Source organism: Sparus aurata, chromosome 12 (genome assembly GCF_900880675.1).
Source record: "Sparus aurata chromosome 12, fSpaAur1.1, whole genome shotgun sequence".
Classification (NCBI taxonomy): Eukaryota; Metazoa; Chordata; class Actinopteri; order Spariformes; family Sparidae; genus Sparus; species Sparus aurata.
The window spans coordinates 27314009-27336326 of NC_044198.1; the positions used below are offsets into that span (position 1 = coordinate 27314009).

At 41.6% G+C, this 22318-nt stretch overlaps 3 protein-coding genes across 3 annotated transcripts; all 3 read left to right on the forward strand.

The window, feature by feature from the left end:
* The first annotated feature begins 314 nt into the window (after positions 1 to 314).
* On the forward strand, positions 315 to 3127 carry LOC115592996 (gastrula zinc finger protein XlCGF8.2DB-like). Its single transcript, XM_030436312.1, has 3 exons — positions 315 to 342; positions 927 to 1695; positions 1737 to 3127. Exons 1-3 carry the CDS (start codon positions 315 to 317, stop codon positions 1807 to 1809), a joined length of 870 nt encoding a protein of 289 aa, XP_030292172.1. The 3' UTR covers positions 1810 to 3127.
* On the forward strand, positions 2104 to 9316 carry LOC115592997 (zinc finger protein 239-like). The gene is made up of 2 exons (XM_030436313.1): positions 2104 to 2147; positions 7374 to 9316. The coding sequence occupies exons 1-2, from the start codon at positions 2104 to 2106 to the stop codon at positions 8470 to 8472; spliced, it is 1143 nt and encodes a 380-aa protein (XP_030292173.1). The 3' UTR covers positions 8473 to 9316.
* On the forward strand, positions 8759 to 12163 carry LOC115592998 (gastrula zinc finger protein XlCGF8.2DB-like). The gene is made up of 2 exons (XM_030436315.1): positions 8759 to 8772; positions 10182 to 12163. The coding sequence occupies exons 1-2, from the start codon at positions 8759 to 8761 to the stop codon at positions 11077 to 11079; spliced, it is 912 nt and encodes a 303-aa protein (XP_030292175.1). The 3' UTR covers positions 11080 to 12163.
* Positions 12164 to 22318: the final 10155 nt, after the last annotated feature.

A 22318-nucleotide genomic window follows, 5' to 3' on the forward strand; every position in this document is an offset into this window, starting at 1 on the left:
AAATAACGTTAAGTTTTGAGCTAATTAAATCACAGAGCTTTATCATCAGACTAGCTGTGGCTTATTGATTTCAGCTGACCTTCTGTCATGTACGTGCATCAGTCTAATTCTGTCACTTTAATAAGTGTTTAAGATGGTTTAAACACTACACTGGACTATATTTCCTATTAGCCGATGGATTTTTTTATTTCAATCTAAAATACTGAGACATAAGTGTTGCAACATTAGGACAAGGTAACGAACGTTACCGAGTCGGACATAACCAGGAGACACCAGACTTGGAACTAATTGGAACCCATTATAAAAAAAGGCGTATGTCCATTTTCGCTCACAACAATCCACGTAAGTCCCTTTAAAATATTAAATGGGTCACTGATGACTGTGTAAAGATATATTTTCATTTCAACTTACAGTGTGTTAGGTTTATTCTGTATGTTAGTTTATGAGAAAAATACTTTTTTCATGCTCCTAGAAAAAAACGATTTTTGGAGATACATGTTTTTCATTGGACAGCGACGATAGTATATATTGCGTGTGTGGGTTTATATTATTAATTCTCTGTTTTTTGTTCTCTGTCCCTCCAGAGCTCCCACAGCAACATGTCTGTAAGGAGGAGGAGGTTCTCACTGACCAGCAGCTCTGTAACCAGGAGAGGAACTCCAGTCTGGACCAAGAGGACCCAGAGCCTCCAGAGATTAAAGAGGAACAGGAGGAACTCTGCACCAGTCAGGAGGGAGAGCAGCTTGTACTGAAGGTGGAGACGGATACCGTCATGTTGACTCCAACTTATGAGGAAAGTGACCACAGTGAAGCAGAACCAACAAGTGACCACCAGCTCCTCTCTAACAACTCTCATGTAGCTGAGAGCCGAGACCAGAAAGGAGGAGAACATGGAGACTCAGGATCAGCTGGAGATGGAGAGCCGAAGAAAAAGAAAAGACATCACGGAAAAAATAAAAACTCTACCTCATCAGACATTCAGCATAACACTCACCCAGGTGAAAAGTCTTTCAACTGTGACACATGTGGAAAGACTTTTAAGTTTAAGTCCGTATTGGATAGACACATAAGAACCCACACAGATGAGAGGCCATATTCTTGCCAAACATGTGGAAAAGCTTTCAAGTCTCATGGTGAATTGAATGACCACATGAGAATCCACACAGGTGAGAAGCCTTTTTCATGCAAAACATGTGGGAAAGCTTTCGGCTACCGTACAAACCTAACAGGTCACATGAGAATCCACACAGGTGAGAAACCGTTTACCTGTGAAATTTGTGAGAAAGCTTTCACGCTAAACAGTTCCTTAACAGTCCACATGAGAATCCACACAGGTGAGAAGCCTTATTCTTGCGAATCATGTGGGAAAGCGTTCAGGCAACAAACAAAGTTAACACATCACATGAGAGGCCACACAGGTGTGAAACTGTGTTGTTGCCAAAGATGTGGGAAGACTTTTAATCAAAACAGTGACTTAAAAGTTCACATGAGAACCCACACAGGTGAGAAGCCATTTCATTGCAAAACATGTGGGAAAGCTTTCAGCCAACATGCACACTTAACAGTTCACATGAGAACCCACACAGGTGAGAAACCATTTCATTGCAAAACATGTGGGAAAGCTTTCAGCCGACGTGAAAGCTTAACAGTTCACATGAGCATCCACACAGGTGAGAAACTGTTTACTTGCAAAAAATGTGGGAAGACGTTCACGCAAAACAGTTTACTTGCAAAAAATGTGGGAAGACGTTCACGCAAAACAGTCACCTAACAGCTCACATGAGAACCCACACAGATGAGAGGCCATAATCTTGCAAAACATGTGGGAAAGATTTTAGGTTTCATTCTTCCTTAACAAAACACATGAGAACTCACACAGGGGAGAAGTCATAACCTTGCAAGACCTGGGGGAGATGGTCTGATGAGTCTGCTTCAATGAGACATTTGGTGACACGTGCAGGCGCGTAGACTTGTATTTGTAAAATCTGTTTGAGGTGGTTCAGTTCTAGTTTTCATGCATATGTTACGGCTTCCGCTGGCATTTTGTGTAGTGTGTGTGTTTTCTTTCAGCAGAGGTGAACACTACTGTTCTCTCCCAAGATCATGTGGCTCCCGCACCTCATTGGCTCTGCACCCCTGGTGTGGCAGTGAGGGATTGGCCAATACAGGAAGCGGGGACTATAAAAGCCGGTGATGCCAGATGACGTTGTGGTTCGCTATTGCAAAGGCATATACCTAGATGATAACTGTGGAAGTGTACTGTGATAAATTAGTGTTTGACTAAGTTGGAGTGTGTTTGTTGGCCTGAGTGCAAAACTGTTTGTGAGTGTGCGTGTGCACTCGGTGAAACCAGGGCAAGTGTGTTTGTGCTTAGGGAAGCAGTAGGGGTGAGCTGCCTTTTACTTTGCTTCTGTTTTCTTCTGTTTTTTATTAGGTAAGGGAGTTAGGTTCAGCATTTGTCTTTTTGTTTCTTTTCTTTTCTGTAGGGATTAGGAAGTTTCGGACTCCAGAGTTTAGATTGGTTATTTTAGGCCAGGGCTCACCCTGAAGCCACACTTCATCACTTTTATATTTCACACCTATCACTGTACATATTGGTATTCTGTGTTTCTTGGATTATTGTAATAAATTGTAATTTTTTCCTCTTAATTTACACCGTGTTGGGCTCCGCTCCCTAGACCAAGCGTAACAGCATAATTGCAAAACTTAACTTTAAATGACACACTTGAAGAATCCTCAGTGGATCAATATACACAGGAGAAATGATGTGCTGCTGCTGAATGTGTACAATTTCCCCTTGAGAAGATGTCAAAATATGTTTGTGTCTATCTTCATGCTGATTTGCCCATATTTGTTAACATGATGATTAAAAAGTCGAGTGAATCAGTCTCATGTGTTCCACTTATTATCGCTCCTCGTTCCCTGCTTTTATATAAACAGTTATATGTTAAATACTTGTAGTTTTTACAGTAGCTTCCATGTATGTAACTAAAAAGTTAACTGTTAGTTCAAGGTAGCAGTTTAAGAAAAGAGTACCACATTTCTTTGTGGAATTAAGCAGAGTAGATCTACTCCTTAATATAAGGAGTACACAAACATAGTGTAAATACACTGTGTGAAAAGAGGATGAAAATGGTGTTAGATATAGTTAAATTAATGATTTTAAATAACATGTAACCCTAACAATTAAATGTCTTTATGAGACTGCAACTGGAAAACACTTGTTGGCCTAATTATTTATTTATTTTGAAAGTTTGTAAATATTTATTGTTTTTGATTTCCAACTTTTTTTTTTTTTTTGTTTTGTTTGTTTTTATTAATACAGGTGCAAATCAACATCGCAGACAAGGAATATAGACATACACACATACATATACCAAGAAATAGATCACAGAAACAAAGAGAAAAAAAGAACAAAAAAACCCAAAACGATATATATACTGTATGTACATATATAGCTAGATAACAATAATTATACATATAAGCACATGAACACACTCCAACCATTAGACAAATTGATATCATTACTATGTACAATTGGCAGAGACAACTCATAACTAAAACAATGAAAAAAAATTAAAGTAAAATCAAATTAAATAAATAAATATATAACACACAACACCTGCACATTTTATAGTCCCTTGACCCTCCCCAACGCCCTCGCACAGATCTTTCTCTAATTTTCAGATCATGCTGGATATTTCAGGTAAATACATGAATGTTGTGTAATAATAAAAGGTTAAATCATAGCTCGAGCTACCTCGAGTGCCTCCTTCCTTGCATTGAGCACCCTCTGACCTGCTCCATTCATCTTGGCAACAGAGACCTCCGGGGATAACAACTCTATTAAAGAGTAAGTCCATTGAAGCATAGAAAGCGAGTGCTGTGGTTGCCACCTAACCGCTAACATCTTTTTAGCCGCTGTACATGCAGAAAGCCACAGCAGCCTTTGCATATGGTTAAGGTTTTGCCCAGAATCATCATTTAAGAGCATAAATTTTGGAGAGAGGTCAATCTCTAAGCCGAGTGCATTGTAGAGATGTTTTACTTATTTGTTGCCAAAGGTTTTGAACTGATGGACACTCCCACATGATATGCAAGAAGGTCCCTATTTGATTCAAGTCACATAGATTACAATTTGGAGAAGGAGATAACTTAATCATGAAACGCCGTTTTGGTGTGAAATAAGTGCGATATAGAAAGTTGAGATTGGTTAACTTATTATTTAGGTTTTGTGAGGAATAAGCATAATTCCTCCAAACTCTATGCCAGTCTATAGATGATTCAGGGCAGTCCTTATTCCACACATTTGTTATCGTTAAGGTGGTCTGCATATGTTCCAACAAACTATTATAAATTACAGAAACGTGTCCTTTAGGTAGCCCTGATATTTTCTTAAATAATTCCATTATTGGATGATTAAGAGGTTTCCTATCAGCCAAAATACCTGCTGCTCTTCAGGCAGAACGTAATCGTAAATATAAAAAGAAGGAATTTGATGACAGTTTAAATGTTTCACTCAAATCCTGAAAACTTCTTAATCCATCGTCATTCATAATGTCTCCTAAACTGTGGATTCCTGCTTTAGATCACTGAGGTGAGATAAAGTGCTCCCCACCAGACTTAAGAAGGCTGTCATGGAATACTGGAGTACTTGCATGCCATTTGGGTGTCCAATTGTATATCTTTTCAATTTTCCTGAAATTTTGAATTGCACTGGCTATTACTGAACCATACTCAAGTTTGTATTTATTGAGAGAGAGACCTGTAAACAAACAATCATTTAAAGAAGCAGGTGCCACCAGATTCTTCTCAATGTTAAGCCATGGAGGTGAAGTTTTCTCACTAAACCAGTTTAACAAAGGACGAATAGTAAGGGCATGGAAGTAAAGTTTGAAATTAGGGACTGATAAACCTCCCAACTCGTTCTTTCTTTGCACATTAGTTAATTTTATTTTTGGTTGTCTGCCTCTCCATAAACATCTAGTAATAATGCTATGTATTTTCTCCCAATACCTTGGAGGAGGTGCCATAGGTAGCATATAGCTACAGAAATTAACTCTAGGAAGTACATTCATTTTAATTATTGAAATTCTACCAGACAGAAATATAGGTAGCTTCTGCCATCTTTCCAGGTTTTGTTTGACCATACTAAGGGTGTTATTATAATTCTTAGTGAATGTTTTTTGTAATGATGTAAATACATTAACTCCAAAGTATTTAAAGTGAGATACTACTGGGATATTGAAATATGTACATTCCTCCTTGCTCGCAGGGTTCAATGGTAAAAGGGAGGACTTAGACCAGTTTATCTTATAGCTGGAGACATAACTGAACTGTTCAAATGTATTAAGGATGTTTGGAAGAGAGTACTTAATATCTGAAAAAAATGAAAGGACGCCATCAGCAAATAAAGATATATGATGCAGAGTGGATTTTATTTTTATTGGTGTAATGTTTGGAGATAATCTAATAGCCTGTGCCAAAGGCTCCAAGGATAATATAAACAACATTGATGTAATCAGATCTCCCTGCGGAGGAGAGTGTATATTACCTGTAACTACACTAACTACACTTGGCCTAATTATTTTTGTTCAATTTTAAAACTGTAGTCAGATATGTTTTAACAAGTTCTGAATTAAATGTCTTCAGTCTGAAGCGGAACTAAAAGCCTCCGCACTCCTCCTGTCGGAGCTTTAGAGCTTGACACCCAGCGGAAGTAAACAGTAGCAGCTAGCAGCATTAGCTGGCTGTGTGTAATGAATGAAGTGAAGACGGTACTGAGTCACAGCGCAGCTCATTATTGAATGAGTAATTAAAGAACAATGAGTTCAGTTGAGAGTTTGAGAGAGTTTGTCAACGAGCGACTAACTGCTGCTGCTGAAGAAATATTCAGAGTTTTTAATACAACTATCGTCCAGTACGAAGAAGAGATCGATCGGCAGCGCGTCATGCTGGATATCTGCTGGAAACCCCAAGTAAAGTTACACAGGATAGGTGAGTAAAAGTTTCTTATTTTAATAACACTAATGTTCAGAGCCCTGGAGTGGCCACAGAGGGGGACATATGCATCGCAGCAACGTTTCACTGCATGGAGCGAACATACGAGTGTTTCCCTCGTTTTGGTTCATTCCACTCCGGGACTCCGGAGGTTCTGAGTGTCCGCTGCACGGCTGGGCTCCGTTCTATAGAAGACCGCGGCGAAACTCCGCTCAGGAAATGAAGATTTTACACACAGAACGTTCCGAAAAATGTGAATATAATGTAGCATGTGAATATAATTGTCCATATAATTTCAAGTTATTGTGTACACAGTACACTTTCCACTCTGTTCTCATGGAGTGCCTCTTGCGTTGCCTAATTTCTACTATTGGCACGGTTACATGTGCTCAACAGCGCAGTTATCCGCCACAAGGGGGCACTAGTGTAAGTAAACTGCCTTTCCAGAAATATGTGTAGAAATTTGTTTGCGAGTTCAAAGACAAATCCAGTGCTCTATTTCACAGAGCACTGGTTTCCTGTAGTTTGTGTTCAATTGTATTATGATGGTTAGTGAAACTGACTGAATATGGCACAGCCCCACCTAGAATACTTTTCACCAGCCGCCACTGGTGAAACCTCTGTTCCCTCTTACTGCAAACACGGGGTGTCGTTTTCTTTTTGTGTCGAATTTTTGATTTTATTTATTAAATCAACTGGGTTTACTGCAAAGTGTTTTGTCTTATGGAACTGAATATGATTTAACTTTATGTTTTTATCAAATGACCCAACTTGTTTTAATGGCTATGGCTTTTGTTACCAGCCTGTTGTAGGACTGCTTTAACTTTCTCAGTATTTATTTGATCACGTATCATAAAATATACAACAAGATGAAGTTGGTACTCTGCATTCAACCCATCCTGAGGCAGCAGTGGGCAGCGTGTGTCAGGCCCGAGAACCAACTCCAGATGTTAGCCATAGATAGCCACACATATATCTTTCGTGTGTGGGTTTATATTATTAATTCTCTGTCTGTTCTCTGTCCCTCCAGAGCTTGCACAGCAACATGTCTGTAAGGAGGAGGAGGTTCTCGCTGACCAGCAGCTCTGTAACCAGGAGAGGAACTCCAGTCTGGACCAAGAGGGCCCAGAGCCTCCAGAGATTAAAGAGGAACAGGAGGAACTCTGCACCAGTCGGGAGGGAGAGCAGCTTGTACTGAAGGTGGAGACGGATACCGTCATGTTGACTCCAGCTTATGAGGAAAGTGACCACAGTGAAGTAGAACCAACAAGTGACCACCAGCTCCTCGCTAACAACTCTCATGTAGCTGAGAGCCGAGACCAGAAAAGAGGAAAACATGGAGACTCAGGATCAGCTGGAGATGGAGAGCAGAAGAAAAAGAAAAGACATCGCAGAAAAAATAAAAACTCTACCTCATCAGACATTCAACATAACACTCACCCAAGTGAAAAATCTTTCAACTGTGACACATGTGGAAAGACTTTTAAGTTTAAGTCCCAATTGAATGTCCACCTAAGAGCCCACAGAGGTGAGAAACCGTTTTCTTGCAACACATGTGGGAAAGCTTTTAGTCTCCAACCAAACTTAACAGTTCACATGAGAATTCACACAGGTGAGAAACCTTTTACCTGTGAAATTTGTGGGAAAGCTTTCAGCCAACTTGCACATAGAGTAAGCCACATGAGAACCCACCCAGGTGAGAAACCGTATTCTTGCCAAATATGTGGGAAGACTTTTAATCAAAACACTACCTTAAAAGTTCACGTGAGAACCCACAGAGATGAGAGGCCATTAGATCTTAGATGCCAAACATGTGGGAAAACATTAAGTGATTCAGGTAGTTTGAAAAGGCACATGAGAACCCACACAGGTGAAAAGCCGTATTCTTGCAAAATATGTGGGAAAGACTTTCGATTTTCGAACAGTTTAAAAGATCACATGAGAGTCCACACAGGTGAGAAACCGTATTCTTGTAAAACATGTGGGAAGACTTTCATATATCAGAGTTCCTTTATAGTTCACATGAGAACTCACACAGGTGAGAAGCCATTTTCTTGCCAAACATGTGGGAGTGATTTCAAGTCTCACGGTCAATTGAATCAGCACATGAGAATTCACACAGGTGAGAAACCGTTTACGTGCAACAACTGTGGGAAAGCTTTCAGCCAACGTGCAAACTTAACACATCACATGAGAACCCACACAGGTGAGAAGCCTTTTACCTGTGAAACATGTGGGAAGACTTTCGCGCTAAACAGTATCTTAACAGTTCACATGAGAACCCACACAGGTGATAAACCGTATTCTTGCCAAACATGTGGGAAAGATTTCAAGTCTCATAGTGAATTGATTCAACACATGAGAATCCACACAGGTGAGAAACCGTATTCTTGCAAAACATGTGGGAAAGATTTCATGTTTCGTACTTCCTTAACACATCACATGAGAACACACACAGGTGAGAAGCCATAACAGGGTTTCTGTGGGGTCTTGAGTCTTAAAAAGTCTTAAATACATCCATATTTTCCACATAGGTCTTAAGTAAATATGTATGTTCATTTACTGCTTTCGTTGTCACCTTTTTTTGTTTTGTTTTGGGGAAATTTGCTGGTGAGATTTACAGTCGGCCCCGTGTGTTGTACTTCTTACTGAAGTATCCAGGAACGTAAGTGGCATTTTGTCAACAGCCTGGTCGGAATTCATCACTGCACACGTCACCAGTTCCAGCAAGACTTCGACTGTGGAATCTGTTACAACTATGGGAAAGTGTTGGTATGAACAACCAGAATTCAGTTGGTTACATTTGTACTTCATGATGAATAAGAAGCCCAGTGTACGCTCTGCAAGAGGACCCTCAACTCAGGCACACTTGGTGTGAAAGCGCTGGTGTCTCACACAAAATCAGAAAAACACCAGTTAACGTCTAAAAGTCCCCAGCGAAGTCGAGCTATCCCACACTTTTGTACGCCTTTGTCACCATTTCCCGTTCCAAGTTCATCCGATTCTGCTTGACCTGAACTCTGCGCTGCCTCTGCCTTCTCGCACTTAAGTGACATTCAAACCAACTGTGGCTCAACTCTGACGTTGAAAGCAGAGGTGCTTTGATTTTAACCTTGCAAGACCTGGGGAAAGATGGTCTGATCAGTCTGCTTTGATGAGACATTTGATGACACGTACAGGCGAGTAGCCTTGTATTTGCAAAATGTGTTGGAGGTGGTTCAGTTCCCCTTGAGAAGATGTCAAAATATGTTTGTGTGTCTATCTTCATGCTGATTTGCCCATATTTGTTAACATGATCATTAAAAAGTTGAGTGAATCGGTCTCATGTGTCCCACTTATTATCGCTCCTCTTGTCCCGCTTTTATATACATTATACATTTATAACAGTTATGTTAAATACTTGTAGTTTTTACAGTAGCTTCCATTTATGTCACCAAAAAGTAAGCTTTTAGTTCGAAGTGGCAATTTAGAAAAGAGTACCACATTTCTTTGTGGAATTAAGCAGAGTAACTCTACACCTTCAAACAAGGGAGTACACACACTGTGTGAAAAGAGTATGAAAATGGCGTTAAATATAGTTGATGAATGAATTTAAATGACATGTAAGAAATGGAAAAAAGAATGAAAAATGTTTTAAGTTTAAAACTGTAGTCAGATATGGAAGTGGCACCAGTTGACAAAGTCCTTAATAATTTCTGTGTAGGCTCTGTCGTCCCACCGAGAACCAAGTTAAGATGTTAGCCATATATATATATATATAATGTATCCTGTGTGTATGGGTTTATATCATTGATTCTCTGTCTTTTGTTGTGTGTCCCTCCAGAGCTCCCACAGCAACATGTCTGTAAGGAGGAGGAGGTTCTTGCTGACCAGCAGCTCTGCAACCAGGAGAGGAACTCCAGTCTGGACCAAGAGGACCCAGAGCCTCCAGAGATTAAAGAGGAACAGGAGGAACTCTGCACCAGTCAGGAGGGAGTCCAGCTTGTACTGAAGGTGGAGACAGATACCGTCATGTTGACTCCAACTTATGAGGAAAGTGACCACAGTGAAGCAGAACCAACAAGTGACCACCAGCTCCTCTCTAACAACTCTCATGTAGCTGAGAGCCGAGACCAGAAAGGAGGAAAACATGGAGACTCAGGATCAGCTGGAGATGGAGAGCCGAAGAAAAAGAAAAGACATTGCCGAAAAAACAAAAACTCTACCTCAACAGACATTCAACATAACACTCACCCAAGTGAAAAGTCTTTAAAATGTGACACATGTGGAAAGAGTTTTAAGTTTAAGTCTCAATTGAATATACACCTAAGAACCCACACAGGTGAGAAACCTTTTACCTGTGAAATTTGTGGGAACGCTTTCAGCCTCTGTACAAACTTAACACGTCACATGAAAGTCCACACAGGTGAGAAACCATATTCTTGCAAAACATGTGGCAAGACTTTCAAGCTACACAGTACCTTAACAGCTCACATGAGAGTCCACACAGGTGAGAAACCATATTCTTGCAAAACATGTGGGAAGACTTTCAAGCTAAATTGTACCTTAAGAGTTCACATGAGAACCCACACGGGTGAGAAACCGTTTACTTGCAACACATGCGGGAAAACATTCAGCCAACATTCACACAAAGCGAAACACATGATGACCCACACAGGTGAGAAACCTTTTACCTGTGAAATTTGTGGTAAGGCTTTCAGGAGTCGTGCTCTATTAACTTATCACATGAGAACCCACACGGGTGAGAAACCGTTTACTTGCAACACTTGTGGGAAAGCTTTCAGCCAACATTCACACAAAGCGAAACACATGATGACCCACACAGGTGAGAAACCTTTTACCTGTGAAATTTGTGGGAAGGCTTTCAGGAATCGTGCTCCATTAACTTATCACATGAGATTCCACACAGGTGAGAAACCATTGACTTGCAAAACATGTGGGAAAACATCACATGATTCATCTAGTATGAAAAGGCACATGAGAACCCACACAGGTGAGAAACCTTTTACCTGTGAAATTTGTGGGAAGGCTTTCGGGCGTCGTCCTCGATTAACTTATCATATGAGAACCCACACGTGAGAAACCATAATTTATCTGATCAGAATCAGAATCAGAAATCCTTTAATGTACAGCCGGTGGGGGGGCGGGGGATTTGTTTGTCCCAGCGGTCAAATGACAGAATATTTCAAAAGACAAAACCAATAGCAAAAATTAACAATATAATTAAAGATGCAAGAAACACAATAGACGTACATACAAACATAATATAGTACAAAATTAACAGCACATTTTTATTCACAAAGAAAAACTGACCAAACAGTGCAAAACCTAAATGTCTACATGGAGCAGTGCTGGTTGTACAGTCTCACAGCAGCACCTCTCCTTCACACACTTGGGGTTTATCAATCTGTTGCTGAAGGAGCTGCCCAGTGCTGAGACAGTGACCTGCAGGGGGTGGAACTCGCAGCAATGAGAGCCTGCATAATCCTGCTCTCTCCCACCACCTGCACTGGGTCAAGAGGGCATCCCAGGATGGAGCTGGCCTTCCTGATAAGTTTATCTCCTCCTGTCTGCTGTTGAGATGCTGCTGCTCCAGCAGACTACTCCATAGAAAAAGAGATTCTACAGAGTCATAGAAAGAGGTTAGGAGTGCCCCTCATCTCATTTTCTTCCATTTATACGTGAGGGTCTCGTTACCGCTTTATCCCCCCTTTTCCAGGGGTCGCGGGGGTTACTGGAGCCAATCCCAGTTATCTCTATTGGCGAAGGCCAGGGTATACCCTGGATGAGTCGCCAGCTCGTCGCAGGGCCCTTACTGATGGCAGAGGCCACCACACAAGGGGCCAACTGCACATCATGAGCAATTTTGGGATTCAGTATCTTGCTCAAAGATACTTCAACATGTAGCTCAGTTCCGCCCCAGGGGAGCCGGGGTCGGATCTGACCTTCTGGTTTCTGGTTGACCCACTCTACCCACTGAGCTACAGCCACCCCATACCAAGTTCTAGTTCTAGTGTTTCATAATAATAATAATAATAATAGCAGAACTTTAACTTGAAATGACATACTTGAAGAATCCTCAGAGTTTCAATATACACAGGAGAAATGATGAGCTGATGCTGAATGTGTAAAATTTCCCTTGAGAAGATGTCAAAATATGTTTGTGTCTCTCTTCATGCTGATTTGATCATATTGGTTAAAAAGACGAGTGAATCAGTCTCATGTGTCCCACTTATTATCATCAAGTGTCCTGCTTTTATATAAACAGTTATATGTTAAATATTGGTAGTTTTTTCATCAGCTTCCATGTAAGTAACCAAAAAGTTAGCTGTTAGTTCAAAGTAGCAGTTTAGAAAAGAGTACCACATTTCTTTGTGGAATTAAGCAGAGTAGATCTACACCTTAATACAAGGAGTACACAAACATAGTGTAAACACACTGTGTGAAAAGAGTACGAAAATTGTGTAAAACAGTTAATTAAATTAACTTAAATAACATGTAAGAAATGGAAAAAATAATTAAATGTCTTTATGAGATTGCTTGGTAACTGGATAACATTTTTTGGCCCAATTATTTTGTTCAACTTTAAAACTGTAGTCAGATATGTTTTAATCAAGTTCTGAATTAAATGTCTTCAGTCAGAAGCGGAACTAAAAGCCTCCGCACTTCCACTGTCGGAGCTTTAGAGCGTGGCACCCAGCGGAAGTAAACAGTAGCAGCTAGCAGCATTAGCTGGCTGTGTGTAATGAATGAAGTGAAGACGGTACTGAGTCTCAGCGCAGCTCATTATTGAATGAGTAATTAAAGAACAATGAGTTCAGTTGAGAGTTTGAGAGAGTTTGTCAACGAGCGACTAACTGCTGCTGCTGAAGAAATATTCAGAGTTTTTAAAACAACTATCGTCCAGTACGAGGAAGAGATCGATCGGCAGCGCGTCATGCTGGATATCTGCTGGAAACCCCAAGTAAAGTTACACAGGATAGGTGAGTAGAAGTTTCTTATTTTAATAACACTAATGTTCAGAGCCCTGGAGTGGCCACAGAGGGGGACATATGCATCGCAGCCACGTTTCACTACATGGAGCGAACATACGAGTGTTTCCCTCGTTTTGGTTCATTCCACTCCGGGACTCCGGAGGTTCTGAGTGTCCGCTGCACGGCTGGGCTCCGTTCTATAGAAGACCGCGGCGAAACTCCGCTCAGAAAATGATGATTTTACACACGAAACGTTCTGAAAGATGTGAGGAGCACTAAAACTCAACAGAAAGAGGTGTGTCTCATTCAACCGTACCAACACATTTTGGCATTGATTTCTGGTCAGTGGTTCAGATGAAATGGAAACTGTTGGATTTTTTTTTTCTTTTTTACATCAAAACATAAGTAACAAATGTGAGGAGCACTAAATATCTGCAAGGAATATCTGCAAAGTCCATATAACAAGGTGTGTCCTCTTTCCTCTTTCTGCCAACACGGGGTGTCGGTTTATTTTGCCTCAGAGTGTTTAATTTTATTCATTAAATCAATTGGCTTCACTGCAAAGTGTTATTGGTTTCGATTTATGGAACTGAAGATGATTTAACTTTATGTTTTTATAAAATGACCCAACTTGTCTTAATGGCTATGGCTTTTGTTACCAGCCTGTTGTAGGACTGCTTTTACTTTCTCAGTATTTATTTGATCACATATCATACAATATACAACAAGATGAAGTTGGTACTCTGCATTCAACCCATCCTGAGGCAGCAGTGGGCAGCGTGTGTCAGGCCCGAGAACCAACTCCAGATGTTAGCCAGTGCCTCTGTCAAGGACACGGACTGGAGATCAACCTGTGTTTTTGATGGTGGGGGGAACCAGTGAACCTGGAGGAAACCAGCAGCTCTGTAACCAGGAGAGGAACTCCAGTCTGGACCAAGAGGACCCAGAGCCTCCAGATATTAAATGGGTCTGAATGGCTGGAATATCTGCAAATTGTTCATTAGCATGAATTTGCATAGCAAATCCTACAATATTCTGGGGTCTTCCACTGAACCCACATTAATAACTCTGCAAACTTCTCCCTAAATTGAAAGCAGAAGTCATTATGGTCAGATACAGCTATCAAAAAGATGGGGGTAGACAAACAAGTAGGTGATTCTAGAGAAGATCTTATGTCTTGAAGAAAAGAAGGAAAAATCTCTCAGAGAGGGGTTGACCGTGCGCTACATATCAACATGACCAGTATCGCGAGCCCAAGACTGCAGAGCAGCTGAGGCCTGTCTCTGGTCCCGTGCTTCTGAAGCACCTGATCTGTCTACGGCTGGATCCCATACTATAAACTATAAACATGTAGTCTGCAAGCTGTAGCATAATGTCAGTGAGCACACTATAGAAATTTGAAACAAGGCAATTTTCCTGTGAGAACATTGGGTGAAGCAAACATCAAAGATGCTTTGCCACGAGCTACAACTAGGAACTACGCTAAAATACGGTGATGCAGATCTTCTTCCAGGATGGAACTCCTCTAAGCATCCACATTGTTGGAACCCTTCTGCACTGTCAGCAGGGATCTCAGGGTCTCAGTTGTTTCGCCACTTAACCTGAACACCTCGCCTGAGTGGGGCAGCAAAGACTGACTAGCCTTCACCTGCAGAAGGGTTCCAACTGTCGGCTCTCTTCAGCCACAGCCATCTTGAGCTGGACTCGGCTGCTGCAGCTATGTCCCTGGTGGCTTTCTTCAACTGTTTAGGTTCCAACCCCACCCTCTGCAGGAAGTAGCTCACCGATTTTGCTGGAAACCCGCGGCAGCCCACTTCAATGGGATAGCTGGTTGCATGCCACCACTGAGGGTGGATGTTTCCTCACCTTCTGTAGGATGGACTGCCGCAGAAGCAAAGGAAGCAAAAGATGAGCGCTTGTTGTCGGTCTCCTTCCTTCGGTGAGCTCTGGCTGTGGATCCTGTGGGTGGGCTCCATTTCGGGTTTCAGGTGCTTTACTGTGGGGAACCACACCGGGACCTTCTTTTCTGGGAACTGCACTGGGGAGTCCCGCTCTGCGCTCTCCGGCATGCCGTAGCCCCGAATGTTGCATCTCCTACTACGGTCCTCCAAGTTCGCAAATTTCCGTTGGTAACTCTGCAGCTTCTCTTGTGTGTTGGAGATCCCGACAGAGACTTTCTTAGTGTCCTTTTTCAGAGTAGGAAGCTCACCTTCAGCCATAACAATCCTCATGGTCAGTAAAGTGAGCTCTGTCTGCACAGCATCTAGGCTCTTAGCCACCTGCTGTATGCTAGCTTCCAGCTAGCCCTTTTAGCTATTGTTCTTTTAGCCAGTTACTGAGGCAAGCTAACTAGTTAACATTTTCTGAATATAAAGCTGATCGTACCCGTAGAGTTTGTGGATACTGTGCTCTTGACGGTGGCTTGCAGAACACGTCGAGAGGTGCAACTTTCAGAAATTCTCGACAGTCCGTGTCCTCGACAATATTAATCTGTCCACGGACGTGAACTTACTTAATGCCCTGCGTTCGGTGAGGGTGGTCTGCCGCCAGCCAGGTGTAACACCTGAGGTTGAAGCCCTGACACATACATGCTTTGCGTTGAGATGATATTTGGAGCTTGAGGTGCTTTGGTGAAACGAAAACTCCTTCCTGCAGTGTGTGCCGATCGTGTGTGAAGGTTTATATTATTATTATTATTATTATTCATTCTCTGTCTTTTGTTCTCTGTCCCTCAAGAGCTCCCACAGCAACATGTCTGTAAGGAAGAGGAGGTTCTGGCTGACCAGCAGCTCTGTAACCAGGAGAGGAACTCCAGTCCGGACCAAGAGGACCCAGAGCCTCCAGAGATTAAAGAGGAACAGGAGGAACTCTGCACCAGTCAGGAGGGAGAGCTGCTTGTACTGCAGGTGGATACGGATCCCGTCATGTTGACTCCAACTTGTGAGGAAAGTGACCACAGTGAAGCAGAACCAACAAATGACCACCAGCTCCTCTCTAACAACTCTCATGAAGCTGAAAGCCGAGACCAGAAAGGAGGAAAACATGGAGACTCAGGATCAGCTGGAGATGGAGAGCCAAAGAAAAAGAAAAGACATCACGGAAAAAACAAAAACTCTACCTCAACAGACATTCAACATAAAACTCACTCAGGTGAAAAGTCTTTCAAGTGTGGCACATGTGGAAAGAGTTTTAAGTTTAAGTCCCAATTGAATTCACACCTAAGAACGCACACAGGTGAGAAACCGTATTCTTGCAAAACATGTGGAAAAGCTGTCAGCCACCTTCAAAGCTTAACACGTCACATGAGAACTCACACAGGTTAGAAGCCTTTTACCTGTGAAGGTTGTGGGAAAGCTTTCAGCCTACGCGCAAACTTAACAGTTCACATGAGAACCCACACAGGTGAGAAGCCGTTTATTTGCAAGACCTGTGGGAAAGCTTTCAGCCACCAATCAAACTTAACATTTCACATTAGATCCCACACAGGTGAGAAATCGTAACCTTGCAAGACCTGGGGAAAGACGGTCTGATCAGTCTGCTTTGACGAGACATTTGATGACATGTACAGGCGAGTAGCCTTGTATTTGCAAAATATGTTGGAGGCGGTTCAGTTCTAGTGTTTCATGCATAATTGCAAAACTTTAACTTTAAATGAGATACTTGAAGAATCTTAAGAGGATCAATATACACAGGAGAAATGATGAGCTAATGCTGAATGTGTGCAATTTCTGCCTGGAGAGAGCACTTCAAAGAGAAGTAATAAAGAAAAGTTAAAAAATACAAAAGGAAATATAAAAAGAGGAAAAAGCTCAAAAGTGAGCGAGAGCTGCTGCATCAGGCTGCCACTCACGTGGCACCATCTTGTCAATTCGGTTTGAAGAGACACGTACAGGCGAGTAGCCTTGTATTTGCAAAATTTGTTGGAGGTGGTTCAGTTCTAGTGTTTCATGCATAATTGCAAAACTTTAACTTTAAATGACATAGTTGAAGAATCCTCAGTGGATCAATATACACAGGAGAAATGATGAGCTGACGCTGAATGTGTACAATTTCCCCTTGAGAAGATGTCAAAATATGTTTATGTGTCTATCTTCATGCTGATTTGCCCATATTTGTTAATATAATGATTAAAAAGACGAGTGAATCGGTCTCATGTGTCTCACTTATTATCGCTCCTCTTGTCCTGCTTTTATATAAACAATTATATGTCAATTACTTGTAGTTTTTACAGTAGCTTCCATGTATGTAACCAAAAAGTTACCTGTTAGTTCAAAGTGGCAATTTAGAAAAGAGTACCACATTTCTTTGTGGAATTAAGCAGAGTAGATCTACACATTAATACAAGGAGTACACAAACATAGTGTTAATACACTGTGTGAAAAGAGTATGAAAATGGCGTTAAATATAGTTAATGAATGAATTTAAATGACATGTAAGACATGGAAAAAAGAATGAAAAGTTTTTTAAGTGTAAGATTAAAACTGTAGTCAGATATGTTTTAAACAAGTTCTGAATTAAATGTCTTCAGTTTGAAGCGGAAGCGGCACCAGTCGACAAAGTCCTTAATAAGTTTCTGTGTAGGCTCTGTCGTCCCACCGAGAACCAATCCTACGTGTGTGGGTTTATATTGTTAATTCTCGGTCTGTTGTTCTCTGTCCCTCCAGAGCCCCCACAGCAACATGTCTGTAAGGAGGAGGTTCTTGCTGACCAGCAGCTCTGTAAACAGGAGAGGAACTCCAGTCTGGACCAAGAGGACCCAGAGCCTCCAGAGATTAAAGAGGAACAGGAGGAACTCTGCACCAGTCAGGAGGGAGAGCTGCTTGTACTGCAGGTGGATACGGATCCCGTCATGTTGACTCCAACTTGTGAGGAAAGTGACCACAGTGAAGCAGAACCAACAAATGACCACCAGCTCCTCTCTAACAACTCTCATGAAGCTGAAAGCCGAGACCAGAAAGGAGGAAAACATGGAGACTCAGGATCAGCTGGAGATGGAGAGCCAAAGAAAAAGAAAAGACATCACGGAAAAAACAAAAACTCTACCTCAACAGACATTCAACATAAAACTCACTCAGGTGAAAAGTCTTTCAAGTGTGGCACATGTGGAAAGAGTTTTAAGTTTAAGTCCCAATTGAATTCACACCTAAGAACGCACACAGGTGAGAAACCGTATTCTTGCAAAACATGTGGAAAAGCTGTCAGCCACCTTCAAAGCTTAACACGTCACATGAGAACTCACACAGGTTAGAAGCCTTTTACCTGTGAAGGTTGTGGGAAAGCTTTCAGCCTACGCGCAAACTTAACAGTTCACATGAGAACCCACACAGGTGAGAAGCCGTTTATTTGCAAGACCTGTGGGAAAGCTTTCAGCCACCAATCAAACTTAACATTTCACATTAGATCCCACACAGGTGAGAAATCGTAACCTTGCAAGACCTGGGGAAAGACGGTCTGATCAGTCTGCTTTGACGAGACATTTGATGACATGTACAGGCGAGTAGCCTTGTATTTGCAAAATATGTTGGAGGCGGTTCAGTTCTAGTGTTTCATGCATAATTGCAAAACTTTAACTTTAAATGAGATACTTGAAGAATCTTAAGAGGATCAATATACACAGGAGAAATGATGAGCTAATGCTGAATGTGTGCAATTTCTGCCTGGAGAGAGCACTTCAAAGAGAAGTAATAAAGAAAAGTTAAAAAATACAAAAGGAAATATAAAAAGAGGAAAAAGCTCAAAAGTGAGCGAGAGCTGCTGCATCAGGCTGCCACTCACGTGGCACCATCTTGTCAATTCGGTTTGAAGAGACACGTACAGGCGAGTAGCCTTGTATTTGCAAAATTTGTTGGAGGTGGTTCAGTTCTAGTGTTTCATGCATAATTGCAAAACTTTAACTTTTAATGACATAGTTGAAGAATCCTCAGTGGATCAATATACACAGGAGAAATGATGAGCTGACGCTGAATGTGTACAATTTCCCCTTGAGAAGATGTCAAAATATGTTTATGTGTCTATCTTCATGCTGATTTGCCCATATTTGTTAATATAATGATTAAAAAGACGAGTGAATCGGTCTCATGTGTCTCACTTATTATCGCTCCTCTTGTCCTGCTTTTATATAAACAATTATATGTCAATTACTTGTAGTTTTTACAGTAGCTTCCATGTATGTAACCAAAAAGTTACCTGTTAGTTCAAAGTGGCAATTTAGAAAAGAGTACCACATTTCTTTGTGGAATTAAGCAGAGTAGATCTACACATTAATACAAGGAGTACACAAACATAGTGTTAATACACTGTGTGAAAAGAGTATGAAAATGGCGTTAAATATAGTTAATGAATGAATTTAAATGACATGTAAGACATGGAAAAAAGAATGAAAAGTTTTTTAAGTGTAAGATTAAAACTGTAGTCAGATATGTTTTAAACAAGTTCTGAATTAAATGTCTTCAGTTTGAAGCGGAAGCGGCACCAGTCGACAAAGTCCTTAATAAGTTTCTGTGTAGGCTCTGTCGTCCCACCGAGAACCAATCCTACGTGTGTGGGTTTATATTGTTAATTCTCGGTCTGTTGTTCTCTGTCCCTCCAGAGCCCCCACAGCAACATGTCTGTAAGGAGGAGGTTCTTGCTGACCAGCAGCTCTGTAAACAGGAGAGGAACTCCAGTCTGGACCAAGAGGACCCAGAGCCTCCAGAGATTAAAGAGGAACAGGAGGAACTCTGCACCAGTCAGGAGGGAGAGCAGCTTGTGCTGAAGGTGGAGACAGATCCCGACATGTTGACTCCAACTTATGAGGAAAGTGACCACAGTGAAGCAGAACCAACAAGTGACCACCAGCTCCTCTCTAACAACTCTCAAGTAGCTGAGAGCCGAGACCAGAAAGGAGGAAAACATGGAGACTCAGGATCAGCTGGCGATGGAGAGCCGAAGAAAAAGAAAATACATCATGAAAGCAAAAGTCACAGTGATAATGCAAAAAACTCTACCTCATCAGACATTCAACATAACACTCACCCAGGTGAAAGGCCTTTCAAATGTGACACATGTAGACGGACTTTTAGGTTTATGTCCCAATTGAATGCACACCTAAGAACCCACACAGGTGAGAAACCTTTTACCTGTGAAATTTGTGGGAAAGCTTTCAGCCTCGGTCCAAACTTAAAACGTCACATGACAGTCCACACAGGTGAGAAACCATATTCTTGCAAAACATGTGGGAAGACTTTCAAGCTAAACTGTACCTTAAGAATTCACATGAGAACCCACACAGGTGAGAAACCGTTTACTTGCAACACATGTGGGAAAACATTCAGCCAACATTCACACAAAGCGAAACACTTGATGACCCACACAGGTGAGAAACCTTTTACTTGTGAAATTTGTTGGAAGGCTTTCAGGAGTCGTTCTCGATTAACTTTTCACATGAGAACCCACACAGGTGAGAAACCATAATTTGTCTGATCAGAATCAGAATCAGAATTCCTTTAATGTCCAGCAGGGGGGGAATTTGTTTGTCCCAGCCGTCAAACGACAGAATATTTCAAAAGACATCTCTTGGATCTCAGCGGCTTTCCAGTCACTCATCTTGACGTCCGCAGATGAAGTGATGGACTGACTGCTGTGATCAGCTGTTTTCTGGTTTTAAAACTCCTCGGCTGTGGGTCGCACAACAGTGCATGTCATCGACACCTCCGCCCATCTCACGCAATAGCTGGCACATCGACGTCTCGGATTTAGATAGCATCCGAGGTGTACCCTCTGAGGCTACAAATTGGCGGACCAGAACAGACCTCCAATATACCGCCTGATTCTGTCTAAATCCGTGGACCTAGCTACAAAAAGGACAGCCAGCTTGCTGCCCAGTATAAAAACAGCTATTAACTATGCAAACAATGGCAGCCATGCACTGCAGGCACACTGTCAAACAGGAAGAAGGTGCAGGTCACAGCATCAACACGTGTTGCCAGCACCTTTCTTCCAAGCAGAGAGACAGCAACTTTTTCAAAACCCATGCTGGTCTTGTCAAAACACACTTTGTGGCAGATTGCGCTATTAAAGTTGTGCTGTTGCGCATGTCATGAGAGAAGTTGTCAGTCTCATTTCTTATATAGCATAATGTGACAATGTAGCCTATAGATAGATAGTTTAGCATACATTCACTCTGTCTTGTAATTCTGCTTGATTTTTCTCTCAAAATGCATCAGATTGATGTTTTAAATATGAAATATTCAAAATTTTCATCCGGGGGAGCATGACCCCGGACCCCCCGAGAGGGGTTGTATCCTTTTCACCTTTTTCACCCCTGACCCGTTTTCATGCCTGTACAATAGATGTACATACAAACATGATATATTACAAAATTAACAACACATTTTTATTCACAAATACAAATAATAGATATGGGTGCCAAGAAAAATTGACCAGACGGTGCAAAAACTTCTAAACATCTATAGGGAGCAGTGCTGGTTGTACAGTCTCACAGCAGCACCTCTCCTTCACACACGTAGGGTGTATCAGTCTGTTGCTGAAGGAGCTGCACAGTGCTGAGACAGTGACCTGCAGGAGGTGGGACTCCTGCACCAGCAGTGATGACAGCTTGTCCATCATCCTGCTCTCTCCCATCACCTGCACTGGGTCAAGAGGGCATCCCAGGATGGAGCTGGCCTTCTTGATAAGTTTATCAAGTCTCCTCCTGTCTGCTGCAGAGATGCTGCTGCTCCAGCAGACTGCTCATAGAAAATGGCTGATGCCACCACAGAGTCATAGAAAGAGGACAGGAGTGCCCACTGCACTCTAAAGGACCTGAGCTTTCAGTTGCCTTGTATTTGCGAAATATGTTTGAGGTGATTCAGTTCTAGTGTTTCATGCATAATTGCAGAACTTTAACTTGAAATGACATACTTGAAGAATCCTCAGAGGATCAATATACACAGGAGAAATAATGTGCTGACGCTGAATGTGTACAAATTCCCTTGAGAAGATGTCAAAATATGTTTGTGTCTATCTTCATGCTGATTTGCCCATATTTGTTAACATGTTGATTAAAATGTTGGGTGAATCCGTCTCATGTGTCTCACTTATTAACGCTCCTCGTGTCCTCCTTTTTGTATAAACAGTTATATGTTAAATACTTGTAGTTTTTACAGTAGCTTCCATGTATGTAACCAAAAAGTTAACTATTAATTCAAAGTGGCAGTTTAATAAAGAGTACCGCATTTCTTTGTGGAATTAAGCAGAGTAGATCTACACCTTAATACAAGAAGTACACAAACATAGTGTAAATGCACTACAGGACTGCTTTGAGTCGACAGACTGGGATGCACTCGTTGAGCCACATGGAGAGG

Excerpts from the sequence above, each read along its gene's own strand:
- LOC115592996 (XM_030436312.1), top strand. The coding sequence starts at position 315 with ATGTCCATTTTCGCTCACAACAATCCAC. Across the intron at positions 343-926 it reads TTTCGCTCACAACAATCCAC|AGAAAAAGAAAAGACATCAC; the intron begins GTAAGTCCCTTT and ends ATGGAGAGCCGA. Across the intron at positions 1,696-1,736 it reads AAACTGTTTACTTGCAAAAA|ATGTGGGAAGACGTTCACGC; the intron begins ATGTGGGAAGAC and ends TACTTGCAAAAA.
- LOC115592997 (XM_030436313.1), top strand. The coding sequence starts at position 2,104 with ATGTGGCTCCCGCACCTCATTGGCTCTGCACCCCTGGTGTGGCA. Across the intron at positions 2,148-7,373 it reads TCTGCACCCCTGGTGTGGCA|GAAAAAGAAAAGACATCGCA; the intron begins GTGAGGGATTGG and ends TGGAGAGCAGAA.